The sequence below is a fragment of the Octopus sinensis genome, linkage group LG18 (assembly GCF_006345805.1).
Source record: "Octopus sinensis linkage group LG18, ASM634580v1, whole genome shotgun sequence".
NCBI classification, from domain to species: domain Eukaryota; kingdom Metazoa; phylum Mollusca; class Cephalopoda; order Octopoda; family Octopodidae; genus Octopus; species Octopus sinensis.
Window position 1 is genome coordinate 6,955,349 of NC_043014.1, and position 16,760 is coordinate 6,972,108.

At 39.3% G+C, this 16,760-nt stretch overlaps 1 protein-coding gene across 2 annotated transcripts in view; it reads right to left on the reverse strand.

Annotated features, from left to right (window-relative positions):
* The window catches only part of LOC115221466 (aurora kinase C), a 71,266-nt gene extending 61,057 nt beyond the window's left edge, over nt 1-10,209 (reverse strand). Inside the window, exons 1-4 of one of the 2 annotated variants that reach the window (XM_036510689.1) lie at nt 10,066-10,164; nt 4,558-4,561; nt 3,348-3,590; nt 352-460 (exon numbers count right to left, since the gene is read on the reverse strand). In XM_036510689.1, the coding sequence (XP_036366582.1) occupies nt 352-460; nt 3,348-3,565 (327 nt within the window). In that variant the 5' untranslated portion in view covers nt 3,566-3,590; nt 4,558-4,561; nt 10,066-10,164. Of the gene's footprint in view, nt 1-351; nt 461-3,347; nt 3,595-4,557; nt 4,562-10,065 lie in introns of both variants that reach the window. The other variant, XM_029791651.2, reaches the window with a different exon arrangement.
* Between the last annotated feature and the right edge of the window lie 6,551 nt (nt 10,210-16,760).

The following is a 16,760-nucleotide window of genomic DNA, read 5'->3' on the forward strand; positions in this document are numbered from 1 at the left end:
ATGTGCACTATCAATAAAGGATGCATCGCTTCCAATTCAAATCAGAGTTGCCTTTCTTGGTATCTGGTACTGAAGAGAACTAACAAGTCTGAAATGCAGGCATCCAACAAAGGGTACTTTGAGCTGTGGCGTTTTGATGCCATTTTTGTCTTGAGCAAGAATTTTTCTCAATGACAAGCTACAGTGAAGTCATCAGAGGTTCAAATACTTCATTCTTTCCATACTTAATTCCAAATTACAACCTCAATTATTTACAATTCCAACACTTTCAAACACCAAAAGGTTGAAATTCATCAATAAAATTAGGTGGCTAATTAACATACTCGTAAGCAAAATAACGAAACTACTCACCTTCAAAGCAACAATAAATTTACTGCGTTTCTCACGTGCTAGATAAACACTGCCAAATTTGCCCTTACCAAGAGGTTTACCAATATCAAAATCACCCAAGGACCATTTGCTAGAATAAGAAAAAGACATGAAAATACGGAAAATATTCAAAAATTCCTAAGAACATCATCACGATTTAACCCTTTCATTACCAACCTGGCCACAGCCACCTGAAGAATTTTTTGGCAAAAATGACCAACCTGGCTGAAACCAGCCAAATGAACCCAATGATATTTAAATGTGAATTACAGCACAAATTACATTAGTATATTCATGGAAACAGAATTTCATTTTGTAAATAGTTGAAGGCTAAGGGGTTAGCATCCCCTGTATATCTGCTCCATCAGATCCTATCAGAGGCAATAAACCTTCCAGCTGGATTCCCAAGCAGGACCAACTGTGACTATGGATATCATCTAGAGCCTTCTTGACCTTCGTTTGTCCCCAGGTCTCCTCTCGGTTGGCTTAACTTGAAGAATGCATTTGCGATTCTTACCTGCGACTTTCTAATCACATACCTGTAGTATCAAAGCAATAACCTCTCAAAGCAGAGAAGCGGCTCAATCAGAAGATTCCTCAATTGCCATGCTACATGACCTCTGCATCATCATCCTCGTTTAACGTCCGCTTTCCATGCTAGCATGGGTTGGACGGTTCGACCGGGGATCTGGGAAGCCAGAAGGCTGCACCAGGCCAGTCAGATCTGGCAGTGTTTCTACAGCTGGATGCCCTTCCTAATGCCAACCACTCCGTGAGTGTAGGTGCTTTTTACGTGCCAGACGGGGCTGGCAAACGGCCACGGTCGGATGGTGCTTTTTACGTGCCACTGGCACAGGTGCCAGACGGGGCTGGCAAACGGCCACGCTCGGATGGTGTTTTTTTATGTGCCACTGGCACGGAGGCCAGGCAAGGCTGGCACGGCCACGATCGGATGGTGTTTACATTAATCCACCCAATCTCAGCCCCTTGCATTTGCAATCATACTCTTCTGATCATTACCCTACAGTGATGGCCACATGTAAGGGTTGAAGATAGCAAGTTTGGATTTTTTTTTTTACCAATCTCTCCTCTTCTGAAATATTTAGGTTTTATAGGGGCAGGCATGGCTGTGTGGTTAAAACATCAGCTTCCTAGCCACATGTTTTCAAGTGCAGTTCTACCACATGGCACCTTGGCAAGTATATTCTAACACAGGCCCATGTCAATCAAACCCTTTGAGTAGATTCAAAACAAGTTAGTTGTTTCAGTCTATATGTGTTTATATGTCCGTGTGTCTCCATCGTAAATGAGTGTCACCAACATACAAGCAGTGTTCTTTTTCCACAGTCCATGGCAAAAAAAAAAAAAAAAAAAAAAACTTGTTCAAAACAGATAAAGGTTAACAGCAGCAAGAGCACCCAGCAGTAGGTCTTCCTCAATGAATTACATCTGACCTAAATAGGCAGAAAAAAAGTGGACATTAAAACAATAATGACAATCCACCTGGTCGGCTCGTTATCCAGGTAATCAGAAAAGATCAGCCTGCCAAACTGCATGGTCCTTACTTTCACCGGGGAGACGGGGATCTTTTGATGAAATTGCAAGGGCACCATAATGATGACACATTGTTTTTAACATCCACTTGTTCAAGTTTTGCATTAAGTCAGATGGGATTTAGAAATAATCCATTTCTAAATCTCTCAGAGAGATTTATACAGTAGTAACACGATAAAGTGGTGGTATGTTGTCAACTTAATGTGACAGTCCCATGAAAGGGAATAATATTACTGCTGTTTAGCCCTAGGAAGCACCGCTTGCTGTTGGCCTTGACACATTTCCTGTGTCCTTATGTTTACAAGGGGGAGATAAGCACCTCCACCCAGAGACTAGTTTCTGAGTCATTGCTCATCATCAGTCTGGTGTAGCATGGCCTGCTAGCTGTCGATGTAAACAGCTGCCTTTGTATACATATAATTCAAGTGAAATACATTCACTGATTTCGAAAATAGAAGTAATACACTTCTAAATCTCTCAGATTTATATAGTAGTAACATTTTATGTTTTTGGACCTTCGACGGTCATTCGGAATGCTCACAGCAGCCATATTCCTACCGCTCTATGTCACGCTGGTGAGACCCATATTGGAGTACGGGATTCAAGCCTCTTCTTATCTCTTCAAAGACATACATCATCTCGAAAGAGTCCAGAAGCTGGCTACCCGCATGGTTCTTGGTCTCAAGCATTTGTCTTATACAGAAAGGCTGAAGACGCTCGACCTTTATTGTCTAGAAAAACGATGCCGTTGTGATCTCATTCTTGCTCACAACATCATAAGCGGAAAGTGTAACCTCTCGAAAGAGCTGTTCTTCACTCCTGCTCCGGAACGTTGGCTGCGGGGTCACTCCGAAAAGCTCTATCTGCAACGATTTCATCTCAACCGAAGGAGAGGGGCCTTCTCCGTCCGGGTTGCGGATCCGTGGAATAAGCTGCCAGACGAGATAGCGAAGATGCCGACGACTGCTCGGTTCAAAGTCTCCCTTGACCACAAATGGCCTGAACTCTTTGTATGAACACCACCCTGTACATAACTCCATGTCCCCCTACATGGCCTTGCTTTTTGCGCCAAAAAATTAATTTAACTTAACTATCAAATGGGATTTGTTAAAATTCTCTCTCAGCTGGAGGATTTTCCTTGTCACCTCACCAGTTTCCAGGTTTCCAAACAAGATATTTCCTCCATGTCCAGCCTTTGCTTTTCACAGAAGACTGGCAAAGCAAGGAAACAAACACACACACTCAAGCTTCGAGCACATACCAAATCCACTCATAAGGCTTTAGTCAATTCAAGACTACAAAAGTCACTTGCCCAAGATGCCGCGCAGTGAAACAGAACCCAAAACCATGCAGTTAGCAAGTAGATTTCTTAACCACGCAGCCACACCAAAAGGTGAAAATGAAGGCATTGAAATAAAACTTACTTTCGACCTGTGTTGTTATTGCTGGTAGCAGTGAAGGCAGTAGTAGCTGTAGTGACATTGCTAGCTTGGGGAACGGCGCTTACCGCTTTCTTATGTGGGTCCACGGGTTTGTTTTCAACATCGTCGGCAGACGGCAGGTTGTTTGTGACCTTCACATCGTGTTTAACTTCACGATTAGCCTGCACGATATTCTGTTTCAACACTCGTGTTTCATCCATTCTGGCTGAGTTGGAGAAGAAGAATCTGCCTGCAATATTAGAAACAAAAACTTTCAGTTTAGAAGAACAAAAATAGGTAAGAAGGTTTTTACATGGGTTGCTATGACAACTGAAAAAAAAAAGAAAAGAAAAGAAAAAGCTGTGTTAAGTAGCTTGCCTACCAACCACATGGTTCCGGGTTCATTCCCCCTGTGTGGCACCTTGGGCAAGTGTCTTCTACTATAGCCTCTGGTCAACCAAAGCTTTGTGAGTGGATTTGGTAGACGGAAACTGAAAGAAGTCCATCGTACTTGTGTGTGTGTGTGTGTGTGTATATATATATATATATATATATATATATATGTATGTATATATATATGTATATGTGTGAGTGTGTGTGTATATGTTTGTGTGTGTTTGTCCACCCAACATCGCTTAACAACAGATAGTGATGGTGGAGACCAATAGAATAAGTACTAGGCTTACAAAGTCCTGGGGTTGATTTGCTAGACTAAAGGCGGTGCTTCAGCATGCCCACAATCAAATGACAGAAAAGAGTAAAAGATACCTTGAAAGGTATTTAGAACAAGTGTGAGTGAAACCAGATGTTTTTTCTAATTCCTACATTGGCCACATTACTCAATTCCCTAGATTTGTGGTCAAGATTGTGAAAGGAATGTAAACACACCAATACCGGTGGTCAAGTGGTAGTGGACAGACATATATAGATGTACGAAAAGCTTCTTTCAGTTTCCATCTACCAAATCCACTTAAGGATTTGGTCAGCCCAGGGCTATAGTGGAAGATACTTGCCCAATGTGTCACACAGTGTTGCCTGAACATGGAACCATGTGGTTGAGAAACAAACCCATTGCCCACACAGCCTTGCTGAGAAGGAAAAGAAAAAAAGCATTTAAACTAGCCACATTCAGCCCAAATACATGTTTTATGTTCAAACCTGCTAATGCTGGCCTTTCATACCTATCCTGCAATGTTATTCTCAAAAAATAAACAATCACATCTTCGAAATATGAAAGCTACAAGATAACACAAAATTTAAATTGTGAAAAAATAAGCATTTCATTTGACAGTGTAATCTGAATTCATCATCATCATCATCGTTTAGCGTCCGCTTCCCATGCTAGCATTGGTTGGACGGTTCAACTGGGGTCTGTGAAGCCGGAAGGCTGCATCAGGCCCAGTCAGATCTGGCAGTGTTTCTACGGCTGGATGCCCTTCCTAACGCCAACCACTCCATGAGTGTAGTGGGTGCTTTTTATGTGCCACCCGCACTGGTACCAGACGGAGCTGGCAAACGGCCACGAACGGATGGTGCTTTTACGTGCCACCGGCACGGGGGCCAGGCGAGGCTGGCAAACGGCCACGAACGGATGGTGCTTTTACGTGCCACCGGCATGGGGGCCAGGCGAGGCTGGCAACGGACACGAACGGATGGTGCTTTTACGTGCCCTAAAGGGTAAATATGGGGTAGGTGTTGGTACCATGTAATTAGGACCCAGTACATCCTGTAAAATGGTTGGCATCAGGAAAAGCATCCAACCAACCAAAACAGACAATTGCAGCCATATAACCCATGCCAGCAAGGAAAACAACCATTAAATGATGAGGACAGTGACTAGCGTAACAGGACAGCAGAAACTATAGAGGGATGGATGGATAAGGGATCTTTACATTGAGCTCAAATCTAGCCAAGACCAACAAGTACCAGTAATAAACTGTGGTCGACTTAGCTGCCCTGTCACCAAAACCATTTCTGGCAGCATACCAATGTTAGAAATCACTCGGCGACTTATCCCCTTATCTGTCTACAAACTAGATCAGTGGTCCCCAATTTGTGGCCTGTGAACATGTTAAGCTGACAAGACCTTTCAATATCCTGGTGTCCATGGAAAAATCCTTTAAATGAAAGGGGTTCTTGGTAGCGAAATGGTTGGGAATCCCTGAACTAGATTCACTGTACCAAACATTGTTTTTTCTTCAGAAATTATGTCGACCAAAAAATATTCAGAACAAATATATGAAGGGCCGTTGCCAGCCTTGCCTGGCCCCCGTGCCGGTGGCACGTAAAAAGCATTATCCGTTCATGGCCATTGCTAGCCTCGCCTGGCCCCCATGCCGGTGGCACATAAAAAGCACCATCCGATCGTGTCCGTTTGCCAGACTCGTCTGGCACCTGTGCCGGTGGCATGTAAAAAGCACCCACTACACTCATGGAGTGGTTGGCGTTAGGAAGGGCATCCGGCCGTAGAAACATTGCCAGATCAGACTGGAGCCTGATGCAGCCTTCTGGCTTCCCAGACCCCAGTCAAACTGTCCAACCCATGCTAGCATGGAAAGCAGACGCTAAATGATGTTGATGATGAACATGTTAAGCTGACAAAACCTTTCAATATCCTGGGGCCCATGGGAAAAATCCTTTAAATGAAAGGGGTCCCTGGTAGCGAAATGGTTGAGAATCCCTGAACTAGATTCACTGTATCAAACGTTCTTCTTCAGAGATTATGTCGGCCAAAAAATATTCAGAACAAATATATGAAGGTCACTTGCTATCTTAAAACACATTTTACAAACATCAGAATTAAAACAAGTTTAATCACAATAAAATTTTTTAAAAAATCGTTCTTCATGGCTCAGACCAGTCCAACTTAATATGGATTTAGGGCAAGTTCGTGTATTTTCTTTTTATTAACACTTCAGCGCCTAATCTACAGTTGCGTGCTGTATCAAACAGAAGACAGGTGATAGTTATTCGGGGAAGCCACGTATCTTCAGCAAAGGCACTTGATCCAGTCCCTGATGATTAGCCATACCTCATGTGACTCGCTTCTCAAGAATTGTTGCTCCCGCTTACTCTTTTACTTGTTTCAGTCATTTGACTGCGGCCATGCTGGAGCACCGCCTTTAGTCGAGCAAATCGACCCCGGGACTTATTCTTTTTGTAAGCCCAGTACTTTTTCTATCGGTCTCTTTTGCCGAACCGCTAAGTGACGGGGACGTAAACACACCAGCATCGGTTGTCAAGCAATGCTAGGGGGACAAACACACACACACATACATACGACAGGCTTCTTTCAGTTTCCGTCTACCAAATCCACTCACAAGGCATTGGTCGGCCCGGGGCTATAGCAGAAGACACTTGCCCAAGATGCCACACAGTGGGACTGAACCTGGAACCATGTGGTTAGTTAGCAAGCTACTTACCACACAGCCACTCCTGCGCCTATACTCTCGATTTAATAATAAACAGGGAACTGGGGGGGGGGCGTCCTGAACCAGGGATGGATAACACTTAGTTCTGTGAAATGTAGCAAGGTGAATATGCCGTTTCGGTAAAAGATTTGGGCCAGTTACCAGGGGGTCTGTTGTGAAGAGAACGGCCAGCATCACTAAGTTCCCCTTCCTGCAAATCTGGCGATGTTGGCCGTTGTATTTTGCCAACGTCTACAGATCCGGCGATATTTGCCGTTATAAAAACTTATTTCAAATTCCGACACAAAAAGCCAGCAAGTGCGAGGGAGTCGGGAGTCGCAGTACGCGGCCGGCCTCGCATCGAAAGGGAATCGGGTTAATATTCCCGAACCCGAACTCGGAGAGTGCTCGTCCGTCGTCGGGAACGCGGCGTGCTCTTCCTAGTAAATCGATTGCATCGACCCCAGTACATAACTGGTACTTATTTTATCATCTCGGCGAAATTCGAACCCAGAACGTAAAGACGGACGAAATGTCGCTAAGCCTTGTTTTTCTTCTTCTGCCAGCTCGTCGATTGAAAAAATCGCATCACCATCACCACACGTTATGCCATGTTGTTATGGGTGACGTGCAACCTCAACTAGATTATGAATTACACAGACACACACACTATTTTAATTTTCTTTTTCGTAAGCCATTAAATGCTAGCCCCTTGCTTATACAGGACATATTTCCCTGGTGTCCGTGACCCACAGATGAAACGGGGGTAAATGCACTTTCGCACCTCTCCTTGAAAAATGCATTTTTTAAATTTTAATTTTTTCTAATTCCTATGTTTTAGGATGTCGGAGGCCTGTGCTATATATATATATATATATATATATATATATATATTAGACTTAATTACTCAAAACGTTTGAAAACAGGTGTTAATTAACTAAATCAAAAAATAAGCATGGACGTTAATTAGGACACACTTATGAAAGTCTTCGGACAGGTAAAACGATTAAGGATTCCAGAAATCCTAATTAACAATGAAAAGATCCCGACAGGATCACTTCGGGCTGAACAGAGCACTTCTTTAACGAAAGTGAGAATAAAATCATTAAGAAAAAAATATAATTAAATTTGATAATTGACATCAAAAAGAGAAAAAATACAAAAGCATTTTTTTGTATTCACATCCAGTGTCGTTACTTATGTCAACCGGTTTGTCGACGGGACATGTGGATGGTAAAGCCGACTGTCCTCATTTTAAATTAATTCCTAGATTAAATCCAGATTTCTTATTATTAAAAAAAGGATCTAGGTGGGGGTAATACTGTCCAATGGGCATAACTACAGATGTATGCCCCATCCCGACTTTGTTCACTTCTAGAAGATTTTCGGCAAATTCACAACCAGACAGTTTCCCCTCATAACTTTCAGGAAAATGGGTATTTTTTAATGAAAATTTATACAGATACCTTTCAAACAGTGTAGATTACGATTAGAAAGAAATTTGTAGGCAGGAGCTGGAGGGAACGAGTTTCTGGAAAACGGAATTTCGGATCAGACAGCCCACGTAAATCAGAATTTTTCCGTTTTAATGGGGATTTTTTCCCCAAATTTTTTATCAACAGTCTTCGAAATGATGGGAAGCATCTTCTCACGAAAAAAAGAAAAAAACTGAAAATTTAATATTTTTTTCACTTACACAGCCAGGACTGGTCTTGGCAAATTTTTTTTTTATCACTACACACTTAAAACCCATGAGAAACACTTGGTAAATTTGAATCTACAGGATCTAAGCGAATATTTGTTGAAAGCTTCGTTAAAAAGTATCCATTTTCCTGGATGTTACGAAGCAACTAAGTCAGATGGGGCACACATCTGTAGTTATGCCTACTAATGGTGCTTATATATTGAGCTTCCTCACACGTCTTTGCAAGCATCGCCCCGATTTCATTTCAAATTTATGGTTGCATAAATGCGTTGTAAGCACCAAATCCTTTGTGGGCCAAAAGAATTATAATTAATAATATTATCAGCATTACAGAACGAGGAATGATAACGGGGGGAAACGAAGCAACAATGGCGCCTATGTGATCCACCAGCATGCTAGTAATAGCAGCCAGATTATAGTCTCGTTGAAAAAGGAGAGAAAATGAGGGGAAAAGGGGGAAATTTGGGTAATATGGTCCTGGATAGAGTGCTAGAAGACGAAATGTTTGAACAGAGCCGAGTTGGGACCTTAACTTTTGAAATTCATATTCAGTACTTTTTTCCCCCCTTGGCTTAAAAAGTTAAACCGGAATATGTGAAGAAACACAAATAAATTAGTTCTTTGTATCTGTAAACATCATTGGATATTTATATATAATCACACACACGCCTAAATGCAAATGTAGGTATTTGAAATGTTAATATTAAAGCTGAAAAGAAAAGGGTGAGAGCAATTATAGGATGTGCAATGGCGGACTTTGTAGAAAAGTTCTGAAGACAAATTGACTTTGGTTTCTAACAGTACAGAAAGTGGCCTAAAATAAAATATATATAGACATCAATTAAAGCATAGAGTCCTAAAACTTATCAAATAAAGGAATTTGATTAATTTCTATAAAAAAAAATTTCAAAAGCCTATTTCAGAAGAATCTCAAAAGTTTCAAAGTTTAAAGAACATTAAAATTAATTATTCATTAAATGAACATTTCTATAATTAAATATTATTGAATTTCGCTTCATTTTATTATTTTTTTTTGAATTATCAATTTAATAACTATACGTATTTTCCGACAGGTGAAACTTTTTGAACGATTAGCCTGGACAGAATCTTTTTGGACTTAAAGCTAAATAAATCATATGTACATATATATAACACACATATACAACGCAAATATGTGTATATTATATATATATTATATTATATATGTGTATATTATATAAATATATAACCATCAAATATATTTGATTCCACTTTTCAATGTAGTACTTTAAATGTAGTCAAAGAAAAAGGCATTTTTTTTAAAAAGAAGCTGCAACATACTTTCATTTCTTTAAGAATAAAAGCCTATTTCTACAGAATTGGATATTTATATATTAAATAGAACTTAATTAATAATAGTTTTTGGTAATATTAAATACAAAAGTCAGGTACAAAGCTTTTTTTTTTTATAAATGGAAGAGAAAAAACCAGAGGGAAAAAAACGGCCAAAAATGGTTCAAAATACAAAAAGAAAATAACAGATATTGTAAATATACATATTTGATAGAAATATGGAAGAAATAATAGATTAATTATTCGATTAATTAATCAAAAAATCGTAATTACTTACCAATTTGTAAATATAGAATTAATGACGGGAAGATTGGAAAAAAACGTCAAGCTGATTAAAGGATTGTTTTGAAAAGTTTAAATTCTGTGCCGAAGGCGCTGATTGGTGCGTGGTTTGATGTCGTTTGCAGAAGCAATTTGTTACGCTGATTTTCATTGGCTGATATCTACTAAATATTCTGGCTTACCTGTGTTTTCATTGGCTAATCAATACATTCCGACCGTTTATTGTTACCATGTAACTGGAGATATATACAAACATATATTATCTTATTCGAACTACACCTGATTTTTCCGGGGGTTTTTTTCCCCCTTTTTAGGAGATTTTGTTGATATTATTCAACTACGAGTCGAACCTGTGTTCAAAGGCGTTACATGGAATTCTATATTTAATATTATATTATGCAATTAAGTAATTTATATCGTTTTTTTAAGAGTAAGTAGGTTATAATGGGAATTTGGCTGCCATTTCTAGCACATCAACCACCCTAGCTGAGATTAAATTCGTCCCAGTAAAAGTGTTGGTTGGGTACTATTAGCGAACATTGGTCCCGGTGCGCGCACTCGCTCTAGCTAGTCGTAAGTAGTCGATCCTACAACGACTTACGCATATATTTAATATTATATTATGTAATTTAGTCATTTATATCGTTTTTTTAAGAGTAAGTAGGTTATAATGGGAATTTGGCTGCTATTTCTAGCACGTCAAGCACCCAAGCTGAGATTAAATTCGTCCCAGTTATATTGTTGGTTGAGCTGGCAGAAATGTTAGCACACCGGGCAAAATGCTTAGCGGTATTTCGTCTGCGTTACGTTGTGAGTTCAAATTCCGCCGAGGTCGACTTTGCCTTTCATCCTTTCGGGGTCGATAAATTAAGTACCAGTTACGCACTGGGGTCGATGTAATCGACTTAATACCTATGTCTGTCCCCTCTGTGTTTAGCCCCTTGTGGGTAATAAAGAAATAGGTATGACTAGCGAACAGTGGTCCCGGTGCGCGCACTCGCGCTAGCTAGTCGTAAGTAGTCGATCCTACAACGACTTGCGCGTATATTTAATATTATATTATGTAATTTAGTCATTTATATCGGGGGTTTTTTAAGAGTAAGTAGGTTATAATGGGAATTTGGCTGCTATTTCTAGCACGTCAAGCACCCAAGCTGAGATGAAATTCGTCCCAGTTATATTGTTGGTTGGGTATTACTAGCGAACAGTGGTCCCGGTGCGTGCACTCGCACTAGCTAGTCGTAAGTAGTCGATCCTACAACGACTTGCGCGTATTTTTGTATTTCAAGGCTGAATACATATCAAAGGAAATTAAATAATATTTTTCGAACAAAGTAAATAATTTTTTAAACTAATTAAATAAATTATTTTTATAAACAAACTAAGGTCAGGGTTAGGGTAAAAAAGTCGTTGTAGGATCGACTACTTACGACTAGCTAGCGCGGATGCGCAAGTGCGCGCACCGGGACCACTGTTCGCTAGTAGTACCTTGTATATTTAATATTATATTATGTAATTTAGTCATTTATATCGTTTTTTTTTTAGAGTAGGATGGTTATAATGGGAATTTGGCTGCCATTTCTAGCACGTTAACCACCCAAGCTGAGATTAAATTCGTCCCAGTTATAGTGTTGGTTGTATATATTAAAAATCAGTGTGTGTATTTGTTTGTTTGTACGTATATATATATATATGTGTGTGTCGGTCTTGTCGGTTTCGACTAATGAGTGTTTGTAGGAGAGGAGAGAGTAATAGAAAGAAAGAAAAAAACATTCACGTGCATAGAGACGGACAGAAGCGAGTATGGTAATATTTCTCCAAGACCAGAGGTTTTCACGGACCCAAGAGACACTTTGTATATCAGTTAGGAAAGTTTACGACTGTCATACGATGTGACGCACATATGCACACATGTAAATGTGTGTGTGTGTATATATATATATATATATATATATATATATAATTAATTAATAAGGGTGAGAGAATTAGATACTAATTTAATAGTATATTTATTCAACACCAAGTGGCCTAGTGCTACGAGAAACCTGGATTATTATAATATTTTATAACATATTACAATACTTTTACAAAACAAATATAAGAGAGTGGTCAATATATTGCTCACTCTAGCACCAGTTAATCCAAAAGGTTTCAACCACGAAGATACATGTTTCCCATGAAAGTCAGTACGACTGTTAGCTCACACGGACAGGGCAAGTAAAAAATAACAAAAATACAGATTATCTGTATTTTTGTTATTTTTTACTTGCCCTGTCCGTGTGAGCTAACAATCGTACTGACTTTCATGGGAAACATGTATCTTCGTGGTTGAAACCTTTTGGATTAACTGGTGCTAGAGTGAGCAATATATTGACCACTCTCTTATATTTGTTTTGTTGTGTATATATATATATATATACTAGCAGTATCGCCCGGCGTTGCTCGGGTTTGTAAGGGAAATAACTATATAAGCATTTTTAGAGAGTTATAGCCAAAAAGTAGCAAAAAAATGCATTAAAAATGGGAAAAAAATGATGGTAATTTTTTTTTAAATCGTTGACTCATCGTAGACATTTTTAGAGAGTTACTTCCCTTATATAATAGCGAAAAAATGCATTAAAATGGAAAAAAATTATGGTAAATTTTTTTTTAAATCGTAGACTCATCGTAGACGCGCGCTAATACCCAGAAGGGCTCGATATGAACCACGACTATAAGATACCGGTTTTGGTTACACTGCACCGAAAAATGTGGGAGTAGTTAGGAAACTAAATCGTAGGAGACAGACACACAACTTGACTTTTATATATAAAGATATATATATATATATATAAATAATAATAATTTGAGGGAATATTATTCCTAACTTACAGGGAAAAATTCAATTTAGAAATACTAAATCAAATTTCACAAAATATAATATATATATATATATATATAAAATATTAGAAAAAATCACCTTTTATCAATTCATAATGAACAATTAAATTACACCATCTAGAAAATTACGTACAATAGAAATATTAAATATAAAATAACAATAATATACCGATGATTAAGTAATGTGCAAAATAATAAATAAATAAAATGTATATATTTGGTAGAATAACATATATATAGGAGTGGCTGTGTGGTATGTAGCTTGTTTACCAAGCACATGGTTCCGGGTTCAGTCCCACTGCATGGCACCTTGGGCAAGTGTCTTCTACTAAAGCCTTGGGCCAACCAAAGCCTTGTGAGTGAATTTGGTGGACGGAAACTGAAAGAAGCCCGTCGTATATATGTATATATATATGTGTGTGTGTGTGTGTGCGTATATGTTTGTGTGTGTGTGTTTGTCCCCCTGGCATTGCTTGACAACCGATGCTGGTGTGTTTATGTCCCTGTTACTTAGTGGTTCGGCAAGAGAGACCGATAGAATAAGTCCTGGGCTTACAAAAGAATAAGTCCTGGGGTCGAGTTGCTCGATTAAAGGCGGTGCTCCAGCATGGCCGCAGTCAAATGACTGAAACAAGTAAAAGAGTATGTGTGTGTGTGGCGATCAGTGATAAAGTCCAGTAAATGACATTAGAGTTTCATATCCTCTCTCCTTCTTTTTCAAGTTGTTTCTTCAACCATTTCCTGCTCACTTATTCTTACCACCCGCAATGTCCCTCGAGGGCACGTCAGGACACATCTTTACTACTGTTATCTCTCACTATTTACTCTCTTTATTTCTCTCTCTGTCTCACCCTTTCTCTTTATCTTAATCATCCTCCTTTCTTTTCAACTGGAGTATTCACATATCTACCCAACAGCAGGACACCTACCCCTGTCCCTCTATTTCGCTAATCCAGGGGTCTCTTTTACTCTTTTATTTGTTTCAGTCATTTGACTACGGCCGTGCTGGAGCAGCGCCTTTAGTCAAGCAAATCGACCCCAGGACTTATTCTTTGTAAGCCTAGTACTTGTTCTATCGGCTTCTTTTGCCGAACCGCTAAGTTACGGGGATGTAAACACACCGCCATCGGTTGTCAAGCGATGTTAAGGGGACAAACTCAAACACACAAACATATAAGCACATGCATATATACGACGGGCTTCTTTCAGTTTCCGTCTACCAAATTCACTCACAAGGCTTTGGTCGGCCCAAAGCTATAGTAGAAGGCACTTGCCCAAGGTGCCACGCAGTGGGAATGAACCCGGAACCATGTGGTTGGGAAGCAAGCTACTTACCACACAGCCACTCTTGGGCAACTTTTTCAAACAGTTGCCCCAAAACATATTTAGTTACGTCGACTTTACTGCCTTGATTTGAAAGGAAAAAAATCATAGATTCTTTGATTTCAAAGGGTTTATTGTATTTGTTTTATAGAATCTATTTCCCTGTCCATTGCATTGTACAAATAGTGTTTCCAGAAGAAAAATTTCTGTCGTAACAAGGAACACATTTTTATACCGTAAATCCTCGAGTATAGTCCGCCCTTGAGTATAATACGCAGGGGATTTTTAGGGGGCTGTACTTCTGAAAAACCTAAACCTTGTGTATAATACGCACCCCCTCTCTAACCTGAGTCAAGGAGGTCTATATAACGTCCTTGCTTTGTAAAAATGTATACGGTAACATCCTTTATTATTATTGTATGTATAACATAATGCAAACGTGTAGCTTTTTTGTGCATGTTGTTTGCAGAAAATGAAGAAATAACAGTAATAACGTTTAATAAATGTTGCTTACTGCAAGTTATGGATGATTCTTTTATGACTTCATAGCTTTCAGGCTTAGCTTAAGGTATTTTCGCACCCAACATCACATAATGCATCTGAATAAACATTCCTGGACAGCAAATAGAGACTTGGACATTGCTTAGAAGATAATTTTCATTTTTAACCTCGTATATAATACGCACTAGGGATTTTGACCTTTAAATTTTTGGGGAAGAATGCGGATTATACTCGAGGATTTATGGAATGTCTAATGAGTCCCTCATTACCCCCAAGAATTTCACTTTTACCCCACTTCGCCGACCCCTGCTCCAATCTCATCAACTGGTGTGGCTCCCGGCCTTACCTATGCCAGCATACAAAACGGAAATTAAATGAAGATGATGTATATATTATGTTAATGTGTGTATGATAGGTTAATATATACATAACATATTCTTTTTTGTTTTTACTTGTTTCGGCCATGCTGGAGCACCGCCATTAGCCAAACAAATCAGCCCAGGACTTATTCTTTGTAAGCCTAGTACTTATTCTATCGGTCTCTTTTTGCCGAACCACTGAGTTACAGGGGACCTGAACACACCAACGAAAGTCGTCAAGCGATGGGCTTCTTTCAGTTTCCGTCTACCAAATCCACTCACAAGGCTTTGGTCGGCCCAAGGCTATAACAGAAGACACTTGCCCAAGATGCTACGCAGTGGGACTGAACCCGGAACCATATGGTTGGGAAGCAAGCTTCTGACCACACAGCCACTCTTGTGCCTATGTCAATATATATTATATAACCGTATATATATTATATGCATAAACATATATAAATCACCCATGAGATGCTCCAAAATATAACTATGTTTGAAGACTGTTTCACGAAAAGAGAAATACTAACCAAAGCGGAGCACCACACACAAGTAGGTGCTGAGAAGGTCCTGGTTTTGGGGTAACAAAATACAGGAAGAATCAGTTAACTATGATTTTATTCAACATATTCCCCTCTCAGGTTGGCACACTTATTGCAGTGGTCCTTCAGTTTCTCTAAGCCCTGAAAAAAAACTCAGAAAGTGGGACCCTCCAGCCAGGCCTTTCGCAACACCCTTAAAGCCAGGAACTTTTCAGCACTTCCTGGTGTGTGTGTGCCAGCATGGAGGGCAGACATTAAATGACAACAATGATGATGATATATACATATATATATGTATATATATATATATATGAAAAGTTCCTGGCTTTGAGGTAACAGAAAACACAGGAAGAAAAGGCGGCAAGCTGACAGAAATGTTAGCATGCTTGGCAAAATGCTTAGTGGTATTTCGTCTGCCGTTACGTTCAAATTCCGCTGAGGTCGACTTGGCTTTTCATCCTTTTGGGGTGGATAAATTAAGTACCAGTTAAGCACTGGAGTCGATGTAATCGACTTAATCCCTTTGTCCTTGTTTGTCCCCTATGTTTAGCCTCTTGTGGGCAATAAAGAAATAAGAAAATACAGGAAGATCAGTTAATTATGATTTTATTGAACATATTCCCCTCTCAGGTTGACACATTTATTGCAGTGGTCCTTCAGTTTTTCTAAGCCCTGTAAAAGTTCAAATCAGCTGTTGTTGTTGACTAAATCTTTATATATAAAAGAGAAGTTGTGTGTCTGTCTCCTACGATTTAGATTCCTAACTACTCCCACATTTTGCGGTGCAGTTTAACCAAAAGCGGGTATCTTATAGTCGTGATTCATATCGAGCCCTTCTGGGTATTAGCGCGCATCTACGATGAGTCTACGATTTTAAAAATAATTTACCATCATTTTTTTCTATTTTAATGCATTTTTTCGCTATTATATAAGGGAAGTAACTCTCTAAAAATGTCTACGATGAGTCAACGATTTAAAAAAAATTTACCATCATTTGTTTTCCATTTTTAATGCATTTTTTTGCTATTTTTTGGCTATAACTCTCTAAAAATGCTTATATAGTTATTTCCCTTACAAACCCGAGC